Source organism: Bos mutus, chromosome 13 (assembly GCF_027580195.1).
Source record: "Bos mutus isolate GX-2022 chromosome 13, NWIPB_WYAK_1.1, whole genome shotgun sequence".
NCBI lineage: Eukaryota > Metazoa > Chordata > Mammalia > Artiodactyla > Bovidae > Bos > Bos mutus.
Genome location: NC_091629.1, coordinates 79,637,275 through 79,662,248, shown reverse-complemented (window position 1 = coordinate 79,662,248; position 24,974 = coordinate 79,637,275). Strand labels below are relative to the sequence as shown.

Genomic DNA, 24,974 nt, shown 5'->3' with positions numbered 1-24,974 from the left:
GAGGTCTTTAATCAAAGGTCTGTATCGTTTGGAAAGTTCTTGGAAGTAAGTGGACCTGAAGGCAAAAGACTCTGATTGGAGCCTTGACCCTGACATTTACAAGTTACGACCTTGGGCCAGTCCTTTCACCTGTCTCAGTGGGCGTCTAGGAGTAGAAAATTGTGGGAACGTAAGTATACATGGTGAAACTAATGCAAGATCAAGGTATTTTAGTCAGGTTTGTGCAGACTCATCTTGGTGCTGACTTTCTGTCTTCTTCATGGCTACAAACTCCCTGGAGCTAGGCTCCATGGAAGTCCTTATTTCTCAGAAGTTTCTGCTTTTAATTAGATGAGGGAAGCTCTGACAAGGCTTCTTTCTGCACCTGTTGATTTCCATTTGCTTTAGACTCAGAATAATCCATATGCAAAGTGGCATATTTTGGGATGGCATGTTCTAACACCCTTCAGTGGTTTAAGACCGCAGCCATTTATTAATAAGGATACAGAAGAATGAATAGCACATTAATTTTGATGGTCATTTATTAATTATAGTCATTGATTCTGTGGGTCAGCCATCTGGGCTGGACTGGGCACACTCAAATGTTTGCTGGTCCAACTTGGGGGCCGATTGATTTAGGATGGTCTTGAAGGACCATCTCATCTCCACCCTACCTTCTGTCAACCTCCTGCAAGCAGATGGGACACGCTCTTTCCTGCTTGTTTCTGCTGCCTGCTCTAGAGCAAAGCAGGTGGGGACCTGCTTTGCAAAGCAGAAGGGGCTGCCAAGTTACCTTGGAAGGAGTGTGGTTTCAGGAGGGGTGAAGGGGTATGGCCCTCTCTGCAATCAACCACTGTTATCGTAGGTAGTCTTTATGTAGTCAGTCATTTCACACTGGAAAGGCATAGAACAGGGGTGAGCACACTTTTTCTGAAACGGACCAGATATTATATATTTTAAGTTTTGCAAAGTCATATGGTCTTTGTCACGACTATTTTGTAGCATGGCAGCAGTCATAGAACATTCAACAGTCCATAGATGAGTGTAAGTTCCAAGAAAACTGTGTTTTCAAAAGCAGGGGCTATAGTTTGCAGACACCTAGCTTGAAAGACAAATAAGGATACATAGGAATGAATAGCACATTAATTTTGACGGTCATGGTGATACTTTCCGTTTTGGGTAATTACTTTTAGCTCCATCATTTTCCCTTATGAATGCCTTATTAAATTTTCAGTTTAGTCATCCTCAACTTCTTTTTCTTTTCTCTGTAATTACATCAGCTTTTGCTGCATAATCAATTACCTTTGTCTTTCTTTTCTAAAATGCTGTAGATTTGTTTGTCTCACTTTTATATTTTTTTTGCCTCTCTGTAAGGTTTCTTTGCGTTTATATTTCTTCATTTGTTCGCTGAGGTAGAAGAAAATTGTGTTCTCTGGAGGAATAGAAGCATCTCACCCGTGAAACAGCGTCTGAGTCAGTCTCATGGAAAACTCTAATACTGGAGATTCATGCTCTTCAAGGGCGTAGGAAGGACTTATTTATGGGAAGACGAGACACACGTGCACTAGGAAACTAGAGGAGGAAATCTGGGCTGGCTTGATTTTAAGGAGCCTTGATGCGTAAGGAACTGTTGAAAACAAAATGTACCAGTACAACACTAGAGGAAATAAATCATGAGTATGCGAAGAGCGAACTCACTGGAAAAGACCCTGATGCTGGGAACGATTGAAGGCAAAAGGAGAAGAGGGCAGCAGAGGAGGAGATGGCTGGATAGAATCACTGACTCAGTGACCATGAACTTGGGCAAACTGCGGGAGGCGGTGAGGGACAGGGAGGCCCGGTGTGCTGCAGACCATGGGGTTGTAAAGAGTCCGACATGACTTAGCAACTGAACAACAACACAAAATAAAATATGAGGAGCTAGTTACTTAGGTTTCTAGAGTATGACTGTGCTGTGCTAAAGGACTTAGTTAAAATTCAGTGGCTAAAATGACAGTGCTTGTTTATTTTTAACATGTTTAAAAATTGAAATACAGTTCATTTACAGTGTTATGTTAGTTTCCTGTGGACAGTGCTAGTTTTGAGGGTTTTTTTGGTTTTTGTTTTTTTTGCTTTTTTCCTATCTGAAGTGTAAATAGGAAAGGGCACCGTGTTTGCTCCTTCAAGCCTTGTTTATGGCCGCAAGGGAGCAGGAGCTCAGTGCATGCCCGTGCATCCTTTAATTAGGGTTGATAGGCTCAGCCTTGTGGTTCTCCAGGCTGATGGTGAAGAGGCCCCAAGGACATCCTGGAGGCATTTTCTTCGGGATGGCATTCTGTTCATGCGTGTGGCCCAGCCATTAAATTAATAAGAGTTCATCCAAGTATGAATGAATAAACAGTCAGAGGAAATATACAGCATATTTTAAAGTGAATCATTTTGAAGTCCCTTCTCAAGTAAGAAAATGGCATTTCTTTAAGCTCAACTTCTTGTGAATTCCCTCATCCTAAAAATGATGATGAATGTTTTTGTTGTTACTTCTGGTTTTGTTGTTTTTATGGAAGACATGTTTCATTGCTTATGTTCTCTGAGAGACAGCAGTAAGCGATGTTGAAGCAGGGTCTTAGTTCCCTGTCCAGGATTTGATCCTGCGTAGTCTGAACGAAAACTAGGAATTCTAGTCGCTAGTCCACCAATGGGCTAGAGGCTAGAAGCAAAGTGGTCCTGGCTCTTGCCCCATTGGAAATCAACAATGTTTCAAGGAGGTAAAAACTATAAAAACAGGTACAAAATTTATTATTATTAGCACAGCACCACTTGTGGGAATGCACACAGGGAAACAGCCTATTTAAGACAGAAGCAGACTTCCCTGATAGTGTAGTGGTTAAGAATCCGCCTGCCAACACAGGGTTCACCGGGTCCATCCCTGTTCTGGGAAAATCCCACATGCTTCCCAGGAACTAAGCCCATGGGCCACAACGCCTGAGCCTGTGTGCCGCAGCTATGGAAGCCTGCAGGCCGAGAGCTGTGTTCTGCAGCGAAGAGAGGGCTACATCTGCAATGAAGAGTGGCCCCTGCTTGCTGCAACTAGAGAAAGACTGTGCATAGGAATAAAGACCCAGAACAGCCAAAAAGAAAGAACTGCTGAAAAAACTTAGTAAACAAAGACCAAAATACAAATGCACAAATCAGAAATTCACACTCAGAGAGAAAGGATGTGGGCATCCTCCCTAATGAGGAGGAGCACAGTAAAGAAGCATTTAAATCGTTTATATATCACGGTTCTTCTGGCCTTTGTTTACCTTTGTACAATTATCTCATTTCTTTTTCGCATGTGACCTGTCCTAAGGCCCTCCCTAAGATGCATGAGCATGTTTCTGCCAAGATGGATTCTGGTGCAGAGGCCTGTAGGAAGCTCGGCATCACTTACTCTGGGGGTGGCGCCCCCTCCTTTCTACCCCCAAGGACCTTTCTGGGCAGTCAGGGATGTTTCCTTGACTTCACAAGTGGTCATCTCTTGAGTCCAGCAGAGCTCAGCTGCTGCCATTAACTTTGTCCTGAGGGACTAGGGAAAACAAAGCTTCAATTTTACTCTAGTTGAAGACAGCAGCTCCAGCCCAGGGGCCCGTCTACCTTCTTAAACTTACTACTTAACTTAACTAGACGGTAGTGGACTGCAGCACGCCAGGCCACTCTGTCCATCACCAGCTCCCAGACTTCACTCAGACTCATGTTCATTGAGTCCATGATGCCATCCAACCGTCTCATCCTCTGTTGTCCCCTTCTTCTCCTGCCTTCAATCTTTCCCAGAATCAGCGTCTTTTCCAATGAGTCAGTTCTTTGCATCAGGTGGCCAAAGTATTGGAGCTTCAGTGTCAGTGTCAGTCCTTCCAATGAACACCCGGGACTGATCTCCTTTAGGATGGACTGGTTGGATCTCCCTGCAGTCCCAGGGACTCTAAAGAGCCTTCTCCAACACCATAGTTGAAAAGCATCAATTCTTTGGCACTCAGCTTTCTTTATAATCCAACTCTCACATCCATACATGACTACTGGAAAAACTATAGCTTTGAGTAGACAGGACTTTGTTGGCAAAGTAATATCTCTGCTTTTTAATATGCTGTCTAGGTTGGTCATAGCTTTTCTTCCAAGAGCAAGCGTCTTTTAATTTCATGGCTGCAGTCACCATCTGCTGTGATTTTGGAGCCCAAGAAAATAAAGTCTCTCACTGTTTCTGCTATTTCCCCATCTATGGCCCTGAAGTAATGAAACCAGATGCCATGATCTTAGTTTTTTGAATGTTGAGTTTTAAGCCAACTTTTTCAATCTCCTCTTTCACTTTCATCAAGAAGCTCTTTAGTTTCTTTTTGCTTTCTTCCATAAAGGTGGTATCATCTGCTTGTCTGAGGTTATTGATATTGATATTGTATTCTGCATATAAATTAAATAAGCAGGGTGACAATATACAACTTGATGTACCCCTTTCCCAATTTGGAACCAGTCTGTTGTTCCATGTCCAGTTCTAACTGTTGCTTCTTGTTGCTTCTTGACCCACATACAGGTTTCTCACGAGGCAGGTCAGAGGGTCTGGTGTTCCCATCTCTTGAAGAATTTTTCAGTTTTTTTTGTGATCCACACAGTCAAAGGCTTTGGCATAGTCAATAAAGCAGAAGTAGATGTTTCTCTGGAGCTTTCTTGCTTTTTCGCTGTTCCAAAGGATGTTGGCAATTCGATCTATGCTTCCTCTGCCTTTTCTAAATCCAACTTGATCACCTGGAAGTTCACGGTTCACGTATTGTTGAAGCCTGGCTTGGAGAATTTTGAGCATTACTTTATCAGCCTGTAAGATGAGTGCAATTGTGCGGTAGTTTGAGCATTCTTTGACATTGCCTTTCTTTGGGATTGGAATGAAAACTGACCTTTTCCAGTCCTGTGGCCACTGCTGTGCTTTCCAAATTTGCTGACATATTGAGTGCAGCACTTTCACAGCATCATCTTTTAGGATTTGAAGTAGTTCAACTGGAATTCCATCACCTCCACTAGCTTTGTTCGTAGTGATGATGCTTCCTAAGGCCCACTTGGCTTCACACCCCAAGATGTCTGGCTCTAGGTGAGTGATCACACCATCGTGATTATCTGGGTCATGAAGATCTTTTTTATAGTTCTTCTGTGTATTCTTGCCACCTCTTCTTAATATCTTCTACTTCTGTTAGGTCCATACCATTTCTATCCTTTATTGTGCCCATCTTTGCATGAAATGGTCCCTTGGTATCTCTAATTTTCTTGAAGAGATCTCTAATCTCTCCCATTCTATTGTTTTCCTCTATTTCTTTGCATTGATCACTAAGGAAGGCTTTCTTATCTCTCCTTGCTATTCTTTGGAACTCTGCATTCAAATGGGTATATCTTTCCTTTTCTCTTTTGCCTTTTGCTTCTCTTCTTTTCATAGCTATTTGTAAGGCCTCCTCAGATAACCATTTTGTCTTTTTGCATTTCTTTTTCTTGGGGATGGTTTTGATCCCTGCCTCCTGTACAATGTCACGAACCTCTATCCATAGTTCTTCAGGCACTCTGTCTATCAGATCTGATCCCTTAAATCTCTTTGTCACTTCCACTGTATAATCAAAAGGGATTTGATTTAGGTCATACCTGAATGATCTAGTGGTTTTCCCAACTCTCTTCAATTTAAGTCTGAATCTGGCAATAAGGAGTTCATGATCTGAGCCACAGTCAGCTCCCGGTCTAGTTTTTGCTGACTGTATAGAGCTTCTCCATCTGTGGCTGCAAAGAATATAATTAATCTGATTTCGGTATTGACCATCTGGTGATTTCCATGTGTAGAGTCTTCTCTTGTGTTGTTGGAAGAGGGTGTTTGCTATGACCAGTGCATTTTCTTGACAAAACTATTAGTCTTTGCCCTGCTTCATTCTGTACTCCAAGGCCAAATTTGCCTGTTACTCCAAGTGTTTCTTGAAACATTTTTTTGGAAATATGTGTGACTGGCAGAAAAAAAAGAGAAAACTACCTACCTATCGAAAAAAAAAAAACTTTCTGAAGTTCATTAATGAAGGCTGTTTAACTATTTTAGACGCGTATTTGCTTTATCTATTTTAGACCATAGTTATTGTATTACTACAGCCAGAAGTTTTTAATTTGATTCTGTTAAAGAAATGACAATCAGCAGAAAAGTATTTTTCATATATTTTCCCCTGAGAGCAAATAAGCACTGCTAAAAACCCTAATATCTCTACATTGTGATCAGTGAAAATCAGCATTTAAGGTTAAAAAACTTTTCATCAAGTCTAAATTTTGGGGGGAAAAACCCCACACAACTAGATAAAAAATACTATGAATGAAATATAACTTTACTTTCTTACTGAAACCTTTTATTTATTTTTTAATATTTAAATTTACAATTATTTATTTATTAAAATTTTTACTGAAGTATAGTTGATTTACAATGTGAATTTATTTTTTTAACTTAACTTTTAATTTATATGGAACTAGTTGATTTACAATGTTGTATTAGTTTCACGCGTACAGCTAAGTGATTCAATTATACATATGCATATTTCCATTCTTTTTCCGATTCTTTTCCCATATAGGTTATTACAGAATAATGAGTAGAGTTTCCAGTGCTATTACATTTCCTTTCAATAAATAGAATAGACATAAAATATCCTCAACAGGGAAACTTGTCACTAATCCTGAATATTGATTCTGATAAATTAATAAAAAGCACACTAATTATAATAATGCATGCTAAGTCACTTCAGTTGTGTTTGACTCTTTGCAAGCCTATGGACTGTAGCCCGCCTGGCTCCTCTGTCCATGGGATTCTCCAGGCAGGAACACTGGAGTGGGTTGTGACCCTCCTCTAGGGGATCTTCCTGACCCAGGGATTGAACCCAACTCTCTTATGTCTTCTGAATTGGCAGGCAGGTTCTTTACCACTAGCACCACCTGGTAAGCCTACTAATTATAATTAGTACTTTTTAAACTACTTATTCTTAAAACCATAAATAGTAATCAATTGCTTTGAAATCCTGCCTTGTCTAAACATTTAATGAAGCGGATGGACTGAGCCAGATAGCTTGCCAGGCATCTAAGCCAGCGTCTTCTTTCTACAAAGAGTCCCCCTGAGGACCGTTTGGTGCTGTCGCCGCTGCTCTCTAGTTGCAGACGGTCCTTTTGCAAGCACCTAAAAGGGCAGATAAGTCTCTCAACTTTGGATACTCACCAGAGCCAAGTTGCCAGGATATTGCTCCCAGATAAAGAGATGGTTTGTATTAAGTGGTATTTCAGGTTAAATCTTTGCCGGAGAGCTCTTTCGTGAAGAGTTTGAAATACACATAGTTGGTTAAGGGCATGGCTTTGGAGTTAAACAGAAATAGCTTCAGTTAGACTTTGCTGCTCAAGTTATCTGACCAGGAACCAGTCTTTAACTCACTTGGCACTAAGCTGCCTTGTCTTTAAAATGGGGGTGATAATACCTACCCCACTGCACCATTATGAGGAAATAAGTTAGATGGATCTTTTTAGAATGTAGTTAGAGTATACCCCTCTTCTGCTTTAAAACGTCAGTGGCTTCCTACCTTATTCAAAATCATTTCCAGAGTCGACCTTGTCTCTTTACAGGTCCTCTACACAGCCCCTATCACTTCACTGTACCATTGATGTTCCCTGAAAATATGAGGGCCTTTGTACTTGTAGCTTCTGCTCTGACTGTTCTTCCCCACACATCGTCAGTTCTCACAGCTTACTTCTTCACTGTATTCCAGTCCTCCCCAAGTTCGCCTCAGCCAAAAGACCTTCATGATCACCTTACTTAAAAAACGTGCACACATACATGCACATACATACTTTTCAGACTTTTGATCTTCACATTTATCCATTCCTGATATATTATTTATTTGCCTAGTGCTCTTTGTCAAAATCCTCCCTAGAATATAAAGCCAGAGAGAGAGAACACTGTTTTTATTTACTACTATGTCCCAGGCCAGGAACTCATTCAACTTAGATATTTAATAAGCATCTGTGATGATCTAGCAATTCATTGCTTAGATATCTGGGACTCAAATTGCTTGTTATTTAAGTATTTCCTAATATTTCTAAAAAGTTCCTAAGGACATTCAAGGGTCTTAAGAAACCAGAACTGGAGCTCCTTTAGGAGGATCTGGAGAAGGGTTAGCCAGAAATCCCCTCTGTGGCAGCTGTGGGGCTGTGCCCTTTGCATCTCCCTCTGAGACAAAACCATCTCGGAGTGCAGGCAGTGGGCGGCCTCCAGCTGCAGCATGCTCACCCCTGCAGCTGTCAGCAGCGGCTCAGGCCGGTGGGTGGTATGGCCGAGCCTGCAGCCTGCCTTTGCTTCTCCAGCCGAGGTTCCTCTGGCGGGCAGTCCTTGCTCCAGGCTCGTGTCCGCCTGGTGGAGGTGCTCTCGGAGTGTGCCGCATCTGAGACCTTTCCTTCCCTGTCCTCTTCCTCACCTCTCCTTTTGCGGGTGCCTCGTGGTGTGCAGGCGCTCCCTGCCCACTCCTGCATCTTCTCCTGCTTCTCTCTAGAGGCGTTTCCTGTAATCCATCTCCTACTCTCCCAAGTTCCTCTTAGCGTCTGTCCCGAGATGACCCAGTTCCTGCAGCAGTCCTTCTGTCAGGGTAGGAGGGTCACGTGCTAAACCTTCAGACTGCAATTTTCTGAAGCCAAGTCTTGCTCAGGGTTCTCTCGATTGGTAGCGATGGTCCTCCTGTGCCTGTTCCAGTGCTTTCTGCAGCTCTTGGAGACACGATAAAAAGTGATAGAGTCGGGATTGGCCCTTAGGGCCGGGGGACTGTGCGCCCTGGAAACCTACACATAAGCTGTGTCAGAAGATAAAAATGGGGAAGGAACGATATCCCATGTGGCCAATGTCAAGAAAAAGCATTTTTACAAGCTGGGCTGTTTAAGTGGGCGATGTTGACGTTCAGAGGGAAATTCCATAGAAGTCATTTGAGATTCCTTTCCTTTCAGTGACTCTATTCAACATGGACTGCCGACTCGTACTTGGCCATAGTTCAAAATATTATTTCTTGGATCAGTCTCTTCAGATATATATGTCTTGAATGTTACTATATGTCTAATCCCTTAATCATTGCAGTTTATTATTCTGGAACTGACTGTGTTTTTATTAGAAGTGGTTTACTGAAAAGAAGGATTTACTAGCTTATGGTCATGTTTCAAGCACTTCTGCAAAGCACAAAGAATTTTTTTTGGAGGGGGAGATGTTGAAGAAAATGTTATTCATGACATTTGTTAAAAAAAAAAGGTAGACTTCCCAGGTGGCCCAGCGGTGAACACTCCACATTGCCAATGCATCAGGTGTGGGTTTGATCCCTTGTAGGGGATGTAAGATCCCACATGCTGTGAAGGGTGGCCAAAAAATAAAAATTAAAAGAAATAATCAGACAAATTGTATTCAAGAGACCTACAAAGGGAGTTTGCCAGGAGAGGAGAGAAATTGAGCCCAACTTCAAAAATAACAAAGAAAAATGAATTTGTAGCCAAGGAGCAGGTAGAGTAGTCATTGGGTGGAAAATTGCTAAAAGGAAACATCCAGGATAAGGAGAGATTTTGGCTAAACCACCTGAGTAGAATTCCTGCTTCAGGCAAGCCAGGGTGATCAGAATCGCCTGGGAGGTGGTGGAGATTGAAGAATCAGGTCAGATATAAAGGCTGATCAGATCCTGAGTTGGGGGATTCTGGCTAAAGCAACTCAGCAGGATTCTTGCTAATGCTGGGCAGTGTAAAGACAGACGTGGAAGTCCAGAACTCAAAGCCTGGCTGGGAAGGAGGTTCAGAGGGGCTTGACTGGAGTCGGCTCAAGCAGAGACTCTCTGGGGTAGGACGTGGGGCGGGGGATGGCAGGGGGGTGATGGTGACATATAAATTTGTTGTAAATGTTTGTTACAAAAGCATTTCTTTTCCTCCCTGGCTCCAAATAAGTTGGTCTTTAATTTTTCCTCCTTATAATTACTACAGCAACTGTTTTGACTAACATGACAGTTTCTCTGCCCAAGAAAGAGACTTTCTTGAGTGACCACACACTTCATCTACAAGCATGTCTTGTTGACTTTCTTCTTCTTTCTGCAATCTGAGAGGCAGTTGCCAAATACCTTAGGAAGAATTTCTTCAAGTGTTGTCTGGCAAGCATCAGGGAGTCTGTCCGGCACCCTGCGGCAACACAAGAGCCCTCTCAGAGTCTGAGGGTTCAGATTGGACCTCCAAATGCCCTCAACAGAGTGCTTCCAGGAGAGAGAAGGATAAGGAAGACAGATACAGAGTCTGGTGTCTCAAACAGGCAGACCTTAAAAAGTTAAGACCCAAAGATTCAACATCTTTATCTGCAAGTAAGAGAAAATAGAGATTCCTAACTATTCAGGACCATGAAGCGAGCAGACAAAAATAGAATTTGACTCTTCCAGGCAGCTCATTTAAGCAATACCTTCTTCTTCCCAAATTTAGATCCTAGTTGACCAGCTTCTCACAGAGCCAAGGACGTGTCAGAGCCCTTGCTAATAACAAGTGCCATCAGGCCAAGTTTCAGCTCCTTTTTAAAAGAGGACATAAAAAATCAGGAAAGATGCTGTGCCCTCCTCTTGCTTGTTTTCAGCGGCCTTCAACAACTCTTCCCCGCCAAGCCAGGTCACTTTGAAAGGTGATGGTGATCTTCATTTCTGAGGGCAGTATAAATTGAAATGAGGGGATTAAGCCCTGCCTGTCAGAATAAAGATTCACTGTATGCCATTGTGTCATTCCTGAAATCACCTTTTGAATGCTTGCGGTTGGTTCTTGAGAGGGAGAATTTTCATTTCTGTTTCTGTGGATAGACATAGACAAGACAGACAGCCACCCTAGCACCTGTAATACTTGCTGAACAACCTCTTGCTTGCCGCTCACGGTCCAAAAGTATGGTCAGAGGACCCACTCACACAGACGACACGCAGGACAGTCCCCAACCCAGAGACTGTCTCCTTTGGTCACTACTCGCCTGTGTAGAAGGAAGAACTGGATCTGTGTTCTGATGGCTGGATGTGGGCTGAAGCTGGCTAGGGCACAGAAAAAAACACAGTCTGACTAGACTTTCAGTGAGTCTCGCTCAGCAGCTGTAGGTTCTCTTCATGTATACACCTCTAGATCTGCATCAGGGGGAAAAAGCACACAGGATATCGCTGCTCATCCTGAAGACCCACGTGGCAGAGGTGCTTTCCTCGTCTCAACGCAGATGTAGACGTAATTCTGCTGCTTATTTTCTGTGTCCTCTTGAGTGACTTGCTAACCTCAGAGGATATCTGTAAGGTTGGGGTGGTGGCATTTACTATATTTGTTTCTTGGCTGCTTCCTCATAATCAGTTCTAGCAGTGTGAGTCACAGTGATAATCAGTAATAATGTACTGAGTGCAGGTTATTTATCAAGCCCAGCAGTGCCCACAGGTGGCCTGTGAGATGTTGTTGAGGTTGCTTCCCTGCTTTCGGAGACGAAGAGACAGAGCTCAAATAAGCCTATGAGTGTCCAGCCACGTTTGGATCAGGTCTGTTGGACTGGTGTAACATGTTGGACCAATGTAACATGCCCAGTCGTTTTGAGTGTTCATGAAATGAGTTTCGTGCTTATTTATGCATGTTTCTTCCACATCCCAAAGTCAGCTGTGATACAGAAATTGTTAGTGTTCAGTCGCTAAGTCATGTCCAACTCTTTGGGACCCCATGAATTGCAGCATGTCAGGCTTCCCTGTCCTTCACTATCTCCCAGAGCTTGCTCAAACTCATGTCCATTGTGTCAGTGATGCCATCCAACCATCTCATCCTCTGTCACCCCCTTTTCTTCCTGCCCTCAATCTTTCCTAGCATCAGGGTCTTTTCCAATGAATTAGCTCTTCGCGTCAGATGGTTTAAGAATTGGAGCTTCAGCTTCAGCTTCAGCATCAGTCCTTCCAATTAATATTCAGGGTTAATTTCCTTTAGGATTGACTGGTTGGATCTCCTTGCAGTCCAAGGGACTCTCAAGAGTCTTCTTCAGAACCACAATTTGAAAGCATCAGTTCTTCAGGACTCAGCCTTTTTATGGTCCAACTCTCACATCCACACACATGAGTACTGAAAAAACCATATTTTTGACTATGTGGACCTTTGTCAGCAAAGTGGATTTCTCTGCTTTTTAATATGCTGTCTAGATTATGTCATAGCTTTTCTTCCCAAGAAGCAAATGTCTTTTAATTTTGTGGTGGCAGTCACCCTCCCCAGTAATTTTGGAGACCAAGAAAATAAAATCTGTCACTCTTTCCACTTTTTCCATATCTATTTGCCATGAAGTGATAGGACCAGATTCCATGATCTTAGTTTTTTGAATGTTGAGCTTTGAGCCAACTTTTTCACTCTCCTCTTCCATCCTCATCAAGAGGCTCTTTAGTTCCTCCTGACTTTCTGCCATTAGCGTGGTATCATTTGCATATCTGTGGTTGTTGATATTTCTCCTGGCAATCTTGATTCCAGCTTGTGATTCATCCAGCCCAGCATTTTGAATGATGTGCTCTGCATTTAAGTTAAATAAGTAGGGTGACAATATACAACCTTGACATACTCCTTTTCCAATTGTGGACCAGTCCATTGTGCCATGTCTAATTCTAGTTATTGAATCTTGTCATACATATAGATTTCTCAGGAGACAGTAAGCTGGTCTGGTATTCCCATGTCTTTAAGAATTTTACACAGTTTATTGTGATCCACACAGTCAAAGGCTTTAGCATAGTCAATGAAGCAAAAGAATATGTTTTTTGAAATCCCCTTGCTTTTTCTATGATCCAACGGATATTGGCAATTTGATCTCTGCTTCCTATGCCTCTTCTGAATCCAGCTTATTCATCTGCAAGTGCCACTAGATAAAATGCATTAGGGATTTAAGTTGAAGACAGGGGGGAAGAATGAAAAAGTAAATCAAACTGGGCAAAATTAGGAGGCAAATTTAGGGGCAAAATTAGGAGGCAACCACTCTATGGGCAACAAAAATGTCCCATAAATTGAAAGAAGTGAACTGCAAATTTGATTTTGATCCTGATGGTCAGAGTAGTTCAGGAAAAAGAAACAGTTTTAGGATACAAAATGTCAGATTACAAGGAAAGCAATGAATCATACAAAGTAAATTTTCTTTGTACTAGCATCCAAGAAAAATATCTGATAAGCCTTTACAACAACCTGGTAATAAATAAGGTCTATACAGTTAATAAATATGGTCCATACAGTTGATAGAGTTCACAAGAGAGTGCTTGAGAAATGTGGTAATTAGAACTGAAACATTTCTGAAGCCCTTCCGACCCGAGAGATGCTTACTAGCCTTCGGGGTAAGGGCAGCCAAGCCTCCCTCTGATGCGACACTGAGCAGCTCCCTGGACCCACTCCAGGCAATGTCGCTCTCTCACTCATGGGTCTCAGAGCAGAGGTGATGTGAAGGCGCGCTTTGGTGCAGCTCGCCATCCCAGCCCTGCCTCACTGGCTACACGACCCTGGGAAAGACACTTCATTTCTGCACCACAGTGGCCTCCTCTGTAAAATGGAAATATTAAGAGCTCCTCCCTCATGGGAAGTTGGGAGGTTAATAAGTCAGTGTGTCCAAAGTGCTCCGAACGTTGCCCAGTGCTGAATGAGAACCGATTGGTGGTAACAGTTTACAGTGTGATTTATACTTGGGAAGGCCGGTCATGGTCTTTCCCTGACTCTGACTGCGCTTGTCTGTCTCCAGCCTTAACAAAGCTCTCTTCTCTTCCTCCACTTTTATCAAACCAGGAGACAAGGAGCCCCATGTTTTCCTCAAGGTGGAACCTACCAAGGCAGTGTTCTTTACTGACAGTCCAAAAGCCCGTTGATTTTAAGTAGAGGAGGACCTCCTCAGTCAAAGCTGGCAGAGTCAAACAGACACAGGCTTCAGAATCAGAGAAACCAGTTTGAACTGACCCTCCTCCAAACATTTCTTTCCCCTCATTTCTAAAAACTGCATGTCTGATTTGGTAACCACTAATCACACATGGCTGTTTAAATGAAACTGAAGAATTCCGTGTGTCTGTCACATTAGCTTTATTGACATAGAGCTATAAGGTTGCATCGCCCACGTGGCCCCTGTGGCTTCCATGCTCATTGGTGTCATCACAGGAAGTCTGTTGTACAGGAGCCCTGAATTACACAGTGGTTGTTTTCTCCTAACCATTACCAGGTTTGCAGTGTTGACTTTGTCGCAGGCATTCAGGCTTTCTCAACTCTGAGAACCCTGGGAGGTTGGTATCCATTTTCTCAAGTTACAGGTGGGGCCAGTCAATTTTGGAGAGATGAAATGTTACCATGGCAAGATTCTCTGAAAGATGCTGAAGAGGAGGCTGGCATTTGAGTCCAGGAACGATAAGCCAGCTTCCCTGGTAGCTCAGTTGGTAAAGAGTCCACCTGCAATGCAGGAGACCCTGATTTGATTCCTGGGTAGGGAAGATCCATTTGGAGAAGGGATAGGCTACCCACTCCAGTGTTCTTGGGCTTCTCTTGTGTCTCAGCTGGTAGAGAATCTGCAATGCAGGAGACCTGGGTTCGATTTCTGGGTTGGGAAGATCTTCTGGAGAAGGGATAGGCTACCGACTCCAGTGTTCCGGCCTGGAGAATTCCATGGACTGTATAGTCCAGGGGGTCACAAAAAGAGTCGGACACGACTGAGCGACTTTTACTTTCGCTTTCACGATAAGCTACAAGGTCTGGGTTGCAGTGTGCCTCCTGAGGGTTTTCTTTCTCAGAAAACAGGAGTCTCGTGGTGGAATATGGAGCCCTCATTCGCTTCACTCCTCTCTATATACTAATCTACCCACCCAGTCTCAAGCACCGAAGAGGCCCAGAACAGCTAGATAAATGAAGAGAAATTTAGTTTAAATAGAGGGGAGTTAACACATTTGTTAACCAGCCTCAAATCTCTATCTCTCCCTGGTAGTAAGACTTGACCATTCCCTATTTGACGATGCAGACCCCAGGGTAGAAAGGTCTAGTCATTCATGATTAACTCAGGTATTATTGGTGGGTAAGAGGGAGGGAGAGGCAGGGTAAGATAAAACCACAAATCACAGTTAAAATAAAATCAACCACCTGTTATCACCTGTTATCTAGAAACTTTGCCCAAATACTTTCCTCCTCTTTAGAGTATTTGGCCGGCTACAATCTCTGCTACTCTTTATGTGAAAAAATAGGATGAAATGTTGTTTAATCAAATAACTTTTAAAATTGAAATAAAGGAAAAATATTTTTAATCTAAATCATTTTGAAAGTAACTTGACTCTTTGAAATGTAGACTATGATACTGAATAATGTTGAAGATAGTATATGTTAGGTGAAAATTACACAAAAATAATGCTGAGACGCAGCTGTTAAATATACATTATTGGTGATGAAATGGGGACAAGGTCCCTGGAAGCCCCTCAGATCAGGGATCCTCAAGGCAGGACAGCTTCTCTCTTTAGTGATTCCAGCAAAAATGATGCTTCTTTCCTTTTCCAAAGAGATTGCCCCCAGATCCCCAACTTCTGCCTCTCCCAGTAGCCAAAGGCAAACGGTATGGGCTGGATGAGGTAACTGGTCCTCGAGCTCTGCAGTGTGCTGTAATTAAGTCTTGGGAGAAGAGAACTTCTGAGCACCAGAAAGAAGTTCCATTACAGTTTGCATCCTTATCGGAGAATCCTACTACCGTTTGTTAACTGCCAACCAACAGATTTGTGAGGGAGAAAGGGCCCAGCTTCCTTTATCTCCCCAGCCACACTCGAGTCTGGAGAGGGATTCTCCTGACAAGGGAACTGGGGCTATCATTGCCTCAGTGTGATCACGGGTCTGCAGCCCCGGTTCTGGTCAGCAGGTGCCTGTGCGGCATTTACAGCTGCCGTAGTGGAAGAAGAATGGAGATTGGGTGCCTTTGCTCACAGCAGGCCTGGCGGTCCTGTGAGTGGGAGGCGCAGAGAAATCTAAACGAGTGGGGTTTCAGTTCCTTTCAACCGACTGGCACAAACCCCTCAGATTTGTGCTCTCGTTTCCATGGATACTTTCAACCCATTTGGTCCAAGGATTTTCTGGTCACAGTACAAGCTTATTGTGGGTTTTGTTGGAAACCTTTTCATTAGCATCTGTTGGTGCTCCTTAAGTGTCTCACTAGAGAATTTCTATTCAGGCAGTTGATTCTCCTAACATCTGATATTTTTATCTATGAACTGTATGGGCACCTGGCAAATGATATTTTCCCCTTTTGCTTTTGTTTCTAGGGAGCCCAGAGCCAATGAGGCATCTTATTCACACTGTGTAGGACCTTTTAACAAAAATTTCTGAAAACTCATCTTTTATTTTGTCCTCATTTTGCAAGTTTGCTCTAGTTTTCTTCTCCTTGCCTGTGGTTCTTATCCCATTTTGAAAAGAATCTCTTTGTAGGGGCATTCAGACAGTTCTCCTGTTCCAAAAGGGATTCCTAGGAGGTAACTCAAAACCATACCCAAGATGAACTTCAGTTCAGTCACTTAGTCTTCTCCAACTCTTTGAGACCCTATGAATCGCAGCATGCCAGGCCTCCCTGTCCATCACCAACTCCCAGAGTTCACTCAGACTCACGTCCATCGAGTCAGTGATGCCATCCAGCCATCTCATCCTCTGTCGTCCCCTTCTCCTCCTGCCCACAATCCCTCCCAGCATCAGAGTCTTTTCCAATGAGTCAACTCTTCGCATGAGGTGGCCAAAGTACTGGAGTTTCAGCTTTAGCATCATTCCTTCCAAAGAAATCCCAGGGCTGATGTCCTTCAGAATGGACTGGTTGGATCTCCTTGCAGTCCAAGGGACTCTCAAGAGTCTTCTCCAACACCACAGTTCAAAAGCATCAATTGTTCGGCGCTCAGCTTTCTTCACAGTCCAACTCTCACATCCATACATGACCACTGGAGAAACCATAGCCTTGACTAGATGGACCTTTGTTGGCAAGGTAATGTCTCTGCTTTTCAATATTCTATCTAGGTTGGTCATGACTTTTCTTCCAAGGAGTAAGCTTCTTTTAATTTCATGCATGCAGTCACCATCTGCAGTGATTTTGGAGCCCAAAAAAATAAAGTCTGACACTGTTTCCACTGTTTCCCCATCTATTTCCCATGATGTGACGGGACCAGATGCCATGATCTTCGTTTTCTGAATGTTGAGTTTTAAGCCAACTTTTTCACTCTCCTCTTTCACCTTCATCAAGAGGCTTTTTAGTTCCTCTTCGCTTTCTGCCATAAAGGTGGTGTCATCTGCATATCTGAGGTTATTGATATTTCTCTCAGCAATCTTGATTCCAGCTTGTGTTTCTTCCAGCCCAGTGTTTCTCATGATGTACTCTGCATAGAAGTTAAATAAGCAGGGTGACAATATGCAGTTTTGACGTACTCCTTTTCCTATTTGGAACCAGTCCGTTGTTCCATGTCCAGTTCTAACTGTTGCTTCCTGACATGCATACAGATTTCTCAAGAGGCAGGTCAGGTGATCTGGTATTCTCATCTCTTTCAGAATTTTCCCCAGTTATTGTGATCCACACAGTCAAAGGCTTTGGCATAGTCAATAAAGCAGAAATAGATGTTTTTCTGGAACTCTCTTGCTTTTCCATGATCCAGCGGATGTTGGCAATTTGGTCTCTGGTTCCTCTGCCTTTTCTAAAACCCACTTGAACATCTGGAAGTTCACTGTTCATGTATTGCTGAAGCCTGGCTTGGAGAAGTTTGAGCATTACCTTACTAGTTTGTGAGATGAGTGCAATTGTGTGGTAGTTTGAGCATTCTTTGGCATTGCCTTTCTTTGGGATTGAAATGAAAACTGTTCTTTTCCAGTCCTGTGGCCACTGCTGAGTTTTCCAAATTGCTAGCATATTGAGTGCAGCACTTTAACAGCATCATCTTTCAGGATTTGAAATAGCTCCACTGAAATTCCATCACCTCCACTAGCTTTGTTCGTAGTGATGCTTTGTAAGGACCACTTGACTTCACATTCCAGGATGTCTGGCTCTAGGTGAATGATCACACCATCGTGGTTTTCTTGGTCATGAAGATCTTTTTTGTACAGTTCTTCTGTGTATTCTTGCCACCTCTTCTTAATATCTTCTGCTTCTCTTAGGTCCATGCCATTTCTGTCCTTTATCGAGCCCATCTTTGCCTGAAATGTTCCCTTGGTATCTCTAATTTCTTGAAGAGATCTCTAGTCTTTCCCATTCTGTTGTTTTCCTGTTTCTTTTTTTTTTTTTTTTGTAAACACCAGCTGGGAGAGGATTTTGCTCCACAGGCAAGAGCCAGTGAAACTCATCCTGAAATGGAACAGAGCTTTTTTTTTTTTTTTATCTCTTCTTGCTGTTTCTTTGGAACTCTGCATTCTTGATGTTTATGATCTTTCCTTTTATATCTTTCCTTTTCTCCTTTGCTTTTTGCTTCTCTTCTTTTCACAGCAATTTGTAAGCCCTCCCCAGACAGCCATTTTGCTTTTTTGCATTTCTTTTCCATGGGGATGGCCTTGATCCCTGTCTCCTATACAATGTCATGAACCTCCGTCCATAGTTCATCAGGCACTGTATCTATCAGATCTAGTCCCTTAAATCCATTTCTTACTTCTACTGTATAATCATAAGGGATTTGATTTAGGTCAAACCTGAATGGTCTAGTGGTTTTCCCTACTGTCTTCAATTTCAGTCTGAATTTGGCAAAAAGGAGTTCATGATCTGAGCCACAATCAGCTCCTGGTCTTGTTTTTGTTGACTGTATAGAGCTTCTCCATCTTTGGCTGCAAAGAATATAATCAATCTGATTTTGGTGTTGACCATCTGGTGATGTCCATGTGTAGAGTCTTCTCTTGTGTTGTTGGAAGAGGGTGTTTGCTATGACCAGTGCGTTCTCTTGGCAAAACTCTATTATTGCCCTGCTTCATTTCGTATTCCAAGGCCAAATTTGCCTGTTACTCCAGGTGTTTCTTGACTTCCTACTTTTGCATTCCAGTCCCCTGTAATGAAAAGGACATGTTTTTTGGGTGTTAGTTCTAGAAGGTCTTGTAGGTCTTCATAGAACCGTTCAACTTCAGCTTCTTCAGCGTTACTGGTTGGGACATAGACTTGGATTACTGTCATAGTGAATAGTTTGCCTTGGAAATGAACAGAGATCATTCTGTCGTTTCTGAGATTGCATCCAAGTACTGCATTTTGAACTCTTTTGTTGACCATGACGGCTACTCCATTTCTTCTGAGGGATTCCTGCCCGTAGTAGTAGATATAATGGTCATCTGAGTTAAATTCACCCATTCCAGTCCATTTTAGTTCGCTGATTCCTAGAATGTCGACATTCACTCTTGCCATCTCTTGTTTGACCACTTCCAATTTGCCTTGATTCATGGACCTGACATTCCAGGTTCCTATGCAATATTGATCTTTACAGCACTGGACCTTGCTTCCATCACCAGTCCCATCCACAGCTGGGTATTCTTTTTGCTTTGGCTCCATCCCTTCATTCTTTCTGGAGTTATTTCTCCACTTGTCTCCAGTAGCATATGGGGCACCGATTGACCTAGGGAGTTTCTCTTTCAGTGTCCTATCATTTTGCCCTTTCATACTGTTCATGGGGTTCTCAAGGCAAGAATACTGAAGTGGTTTGCCATTCCCTTCTCCAGTGGACCACATTCTGTCAGACCTCTCCACCATGACCCATCCGTCTTGGGTGGCCTCACAGGCATGGCTTAGTTTCATTGAGTTAGACAAGGCTGTGGTCCTAGTGTGATTAGATTGACTAGTTTTCTGTGAATATGGTTTCAGTGTGTCTGCCCTCTGATGCCCTCTTGCAACACCTACCATCTTACTTGGGTTTATCTTACCTTGGACGTGGGGTATCTCTTCACGGCTGTTCCAGCAAAGCTCAGCCGCTGCTCCTTACCTTGGACAAGGGGTATCTCCTCACCGCCGCACCTTCTGACCTTGAACGTGAAATAGCTCCTCTAGAGCTATAGTAAGATGGTAAGATGAGCTTACCATACCTCTAAGATGAGCTTGTATGAATTGGATAAAGCTTCTGCTTTTCCAGGCAGGCAGCCTAAGCATTAGTGGCCTTACGTTTGTCTGTCTGTTCCTGGGAGCCCTCCAGAGAGTCACCCTTATGAGGGCCTGGTGCAACCCCCTCAACTTGAATGACTTCTTGTTTACATTTTATATATTGGCCTACTGTGAAGTATCTTTGAAAAAAAATAATTCATTTAAATTTTTGGTGTATGAATTTACTTTCAGTGTGTCTTTGATGTGCTAGCTGCTTGAAGGACAAAGGTGAACAAGAAAGTTTCAAGGACTCTACCCTCGTGGAGGTTAAACTCTGGTGTAGGAACCAAGCCATGAATCAATAAACAAAGAAATGAAATAATTGCAGACTGTGTTAGTTTCAAGCAAAGAAATAATCAAGATGCTATCTTAGAAAACAAAATGAGAGACCTATTAGGGAGGTCAAGGAAATATCCCCTCTGAAGAGGGAAGAGTTAAAATGCGGCCTGTAGGATGAAGAGAAGCTAAAGACAGTAGGAAGAGACTTCTAGGAAGGAGGAAGAGCCAATGCAAAGGCCCTGAGGCTAGAAGAGCTTAAGAAGTACTCTTAAGGAAAAGAGTACTGATGGGTGTAGTGAACAAGAAGGAAAACAAAGACAGAAAATGATGTGTGATCAGGTCTCTAAGACCCAGATTACACAGGACCTTTTAGCCCATGCTGCTGCTGCTGCTAAGTCGCTTCAGTCGTGCCCGACTCTTTGCAACCCCATGGACAGTAGCCTGCACCAGGCTCCTCAGTCCATGGGATTTTCCAGGCAAGAGTACTGGAATGGGTTGCCATTTCCTTCTCCAAGATATCTTCCTGACCCAGGGATCGAACCCAGGTCTCCCACATTGTAGACAGACACTTACCATCTGAGCCACCAGGGAATTCACCCTAAATATGATAGGGATCTATTAAATGGCTTCACTATTTGAAGAATCAGTCTGCCTGCTGTGAAGGAAAGAGTAGAAATGAGTTGATCAATCTATGAAAAAGATGGTGATGCTCTGGACCAAGGTGGTGGTGGTGGTGGTAGAGATGGATGCTATGAAAATGGACTTGTTAATGGAAAGTCAAGGATGATTGTAGTTTCAGTAAGTCAGGACACTAGTGACAAGTATTGAGCCCAGAATGTCTTGTGATGGAAAGGCTTGGGGAAAAAGGGTGAGGAATAAAGAATTTGGTTATGGATGATTTAATTTAGAGACATTCATGTGAAGAAGTCAAGAAGAGAGTTAGATGTCTGAACTGAGAACCCAGAGAGGACAGGGCTGCTACTATAAATCTGGGAGTCATCAAGAAGTAGATAGTGTTAAAGCTTTAGCATTAAAGGAGGTCTCAGAACATAGATAACAATCCCCAGAGCCAACTTCTGTGGTTCATGTAAGAAGTTGTAATGTTGAACATGTAGAAGAGCAAATCAAAGTGTGCCCTGCGTATGGCAATGTGAAAGTGAGTCACGGTGAACCCGGCAGAAATATGTTAGCAAGTGGGAGGAACAGAAGGCAGATGGAATTGGTCAGAGATGGTATGGAAGAGAAAGAGTAGAGACAGTGGCTGGAGACAAACTCTTCAAGATACTGTGCCCTTAAAATGGATCAGAGACGTGAGGGAGTAAGTGAAGGAGTAGGTGGGGATGGCTGGGACTTATTTGTGTGCTGATAGGAATGACCTCATAGAGAGAAAAACTGATGTATATTGGATGACGATACATAGAAGACTGAAATCCTTGTGTAGGTGAAAGAGGATGGAATCTGGAGCAGAAGCGGAGGGATTGACTTTTGATGGGTGAAAGCATACGTTATTAGGAGGAAGGATAGAGAAAGTTCTCATCTGATGAGTTTCCTTTATTTAATCAATGAAGCTCAGTAATTGGCTAGGAGTAAAGGAGTTTGAGAAGCACTGAGATCATCCTTTTGAAGGGTGGGGAACTTTAAAAGAAAGAATTATAAGGTTGAAAGTCATGTGGACTATCCATTTGAAGTGTATAATCTTGAATTTAAACCAAAGCCAGACAATCTAGTTTTGTAATTTTCTCCATCAAATTTAGTGATTAAAAAATGGACAGGATGGACTTAGTTGTTTGGCCATGAAAATGGAAAATGAGACATAGAAGTTGAAGTGTCTGTGAGGAAGTGATGTAATGTTGGATCACGGAAATAAACTAGACAAGGACGGAAGTAAAAGCAAGGAAAGCCTGGTGGTTAGCGAGAGGTGGGCAGGATTAACAAGCAGGAAGTTGTAGGTACTCGGATTAATATAGCAGAGTGAAGACTATAGAGCTAGGAGTTAAAAGCACAAGATGATCCAAGAATGGGATGTTAGGAATCCAAATTCCCAGGTAGTAATGGTAAAGTCAGAGGGTACTAAGTAACTGAGAGAGGAAGAAAGAAAAAAACTTTGCCATTAAGGAGGCCAAGGAACTGTAAGTTCCACCTGAAAAAAAGCTGGAAAATCATTCTTATTTATCATGTATATTTCCTAGGTCATTCCAAATCCCTATTTGGAATTGAATTGGGTGCACATAAATAAATAATGACAGTAGCTGATTCATTGTAGGTCTACTCTGTAAACACCATTTTAGGTCATACTTTTGAACACTGAAATTCTTTATTACCATTAAGATATTGCTTGGAAAGTATTCTACAATGTGTTCATTCTCATAGTTTGATTATTCTCGTTTCTCAATCAGTAATGATTCAAGACCTTTGGGTTACATTTAATACCTTTTTGTATGGTGTACCCCACCCTTCGATCTAGCCTTATTTATGTGTCTAGTCTCATCTCCATCATCCCCTTAAGGTGGACCTACCGCATGACCTCCTCCGAAGCCCCTACTGTCAGCAGTCCTGCATGCCTGCCACGCTGCTTCACCTGGATAGCTGCTGCTCATCCTCTAAGACCCATCTAAAGTGTCCACTTCTGGGTCAAACCTTTCCTAAAAAGCTGAACCATCCAGAAATGCATTTCTGTGGGTCGAAAACATTACATATTGACAAATTCACATTGTTAATAATTTGCTACCACAAATGTAAACTTGAACCAGGGATAAAGGATGGTAGCTACTACTTGCTGAACTATGTAACAGTGTGACTCACATTCATGGTAAAATGTAAAAGTGCTTTGCATTTATCACCTCATTTCATTGCCTAAAAGGTAGATGTAAATATTTCCTTCTGTTAGGTAAGGATTCAGAGACTTAGCGTCTTTGTTTGAGAAAGTAAATAATAAGTGGCAGAATTGGATTTTTATTCCATAAACAAAGGTCACATAATGCCCTTCCTTCATCTTATTCATCGCGGTGACTGCTTGCACATGATAATTCTTCACCTGTCAGAAAACTACACAAATTTTTGTTCAGGGGCCCTGGGACTCTAAAATGTGACATTGACATTGGATTTACCTTGATAAATGTTGCTACTTCCTTGAAATTTAGAAAAATAAGTTTTGAATTGAGAGTCTGGACTATGCTTAAAATCTTAATCCAGTGATTGCTCTCTATTTGTTTGAAGTCACACACCGTTCCTGTTTGCCAAGCAGCTCCTATAGCAGTGTTATAATTATCTAGGAGGATAAGTTCTTTAGGTCACGAGAACTGGATCTGTTGACGTGTGAGTGCCAAGTCTTGGTGTAATGCAGGCAGAGGGCAGAGGGCATCTGGGTTCATTTCCTGGGGGCCCTTTAGCTTTCATTGACATAGGACTTGCCTGGAGTTTTTAAGAACAATGGTGCTTTCTTGCTAGACCAGGAATCCTTTGGGAAATACAACTTAGCTGCTATGGGGCCCCTGCATTTGGCTAACATTCCATCTTGATCTGATTCTGATGTCCACAGCAGTGGTTCTTAGATTTTTACTGTGTATTAGAATCACCTGGAGGGCTTGTTGGAACACAGATTTCTGGTTCCCACCCCAGAGACTCTGATTCAGTCTGTCTGGCCTGGAGCCCTAGATTCTGCCAATGCAGTCAATCTCCCAAGTGAGGTTGATGCTGCTGCTCCCATGACTACACTTGAGTAGCTCAAACTCTTGCTTAAGTCCCAGTTTATGGAACACCCAGTGAGATTGGATATACAAGCAGAAACCTCAGGAGTTATGTGAGTAATCCTCTGAATGCTGAATTCTGTAGACCAAAAAAAAAAAAATCAGTGATTAAAAAAAAAATTATCTCCTGATTTTTGATTTATGTTAGAGACCAGCAACAATTCCTCTTGTGTGGAGTGAGACCAGTTGGCTGAAACCTGGGAATCCTTTCCAGGAGCTCTTTTTCCCGAAATCTTAGAGAAAACTTCCCTATGTACCTTCAGAACATTAGTGTGTTTTGTTCTTAAAACTGCCTTAAAGGAAGATGCTATATAAAATTGATCAGTCTTTCAATGCAAAAGTGAATGCAAGAAATTTTCAAAATGAAAATGTTACATAATATAATGAGAAATGTGGTCATTAGATTCAGGATGCATTTATCTTTTGTTTAGATGCTAAAAGATATTTGCATTTTTATTAGATTCAAAATGGTGTGAGTCACACAGATCAACACATTTCTTTTTCACAGGAATCCTTTGTGTTTGAACCCAACTGCCTCTTCAAAGTAGATGAATTTGGCTTCTTTCTGACCTGGAGAAGTGAAGGCAAGGTATGGCACAAAAACAAGTTGCTCCTTCTTGCTCTCAGGGTGAAGGCATTTCATTTCTCCACAAGTGACGGAAAGCCCCTTGCGGGTACGGACCCTACACTTACTCATTCATTCAAGACTTTTTAAAATGTGCTTCCATGTGCCCAGGCGTTGGGGACATAGTAATGGTCAAGGATGTGATCCTTATAGATTCCAGCCTAGAATCAGGGTCGGGCATCCAAAAGAAAGAAAGAAAGTTACAAGACATTGAGAGTTGCGAAAGAGAAGGTCAGGTTACAAGAGCTTAAAAGCA

General features: G+C 42.5%; 1 protein-coding gene across 9 annotated transcripts in view; it reads left to right on the top strand.

Moving 5' to 3' along the window:
- The window catches only part of PLCB4 (phospholipase C beta 4), a 483,912-nt gene that overhangs the window by 296,105 nt on the left and 162,833 nt on the right, over positions 1-24,974 (top strand). For all 9 annotated transcript variants that reach the window (XM_070381997.1, XM_070381991.1, XM_070381995.1 and 6 more), the window contains one exon: positions 24,602-24,682. In XM_070381997.1, coding sequence (XP_070238098.1) covers positions 24,602-24,682 — 81 coding nt within the window. The remainder of the gene's footprint in view (positions 1-24,601; positions 24,683-24,974) is intronic.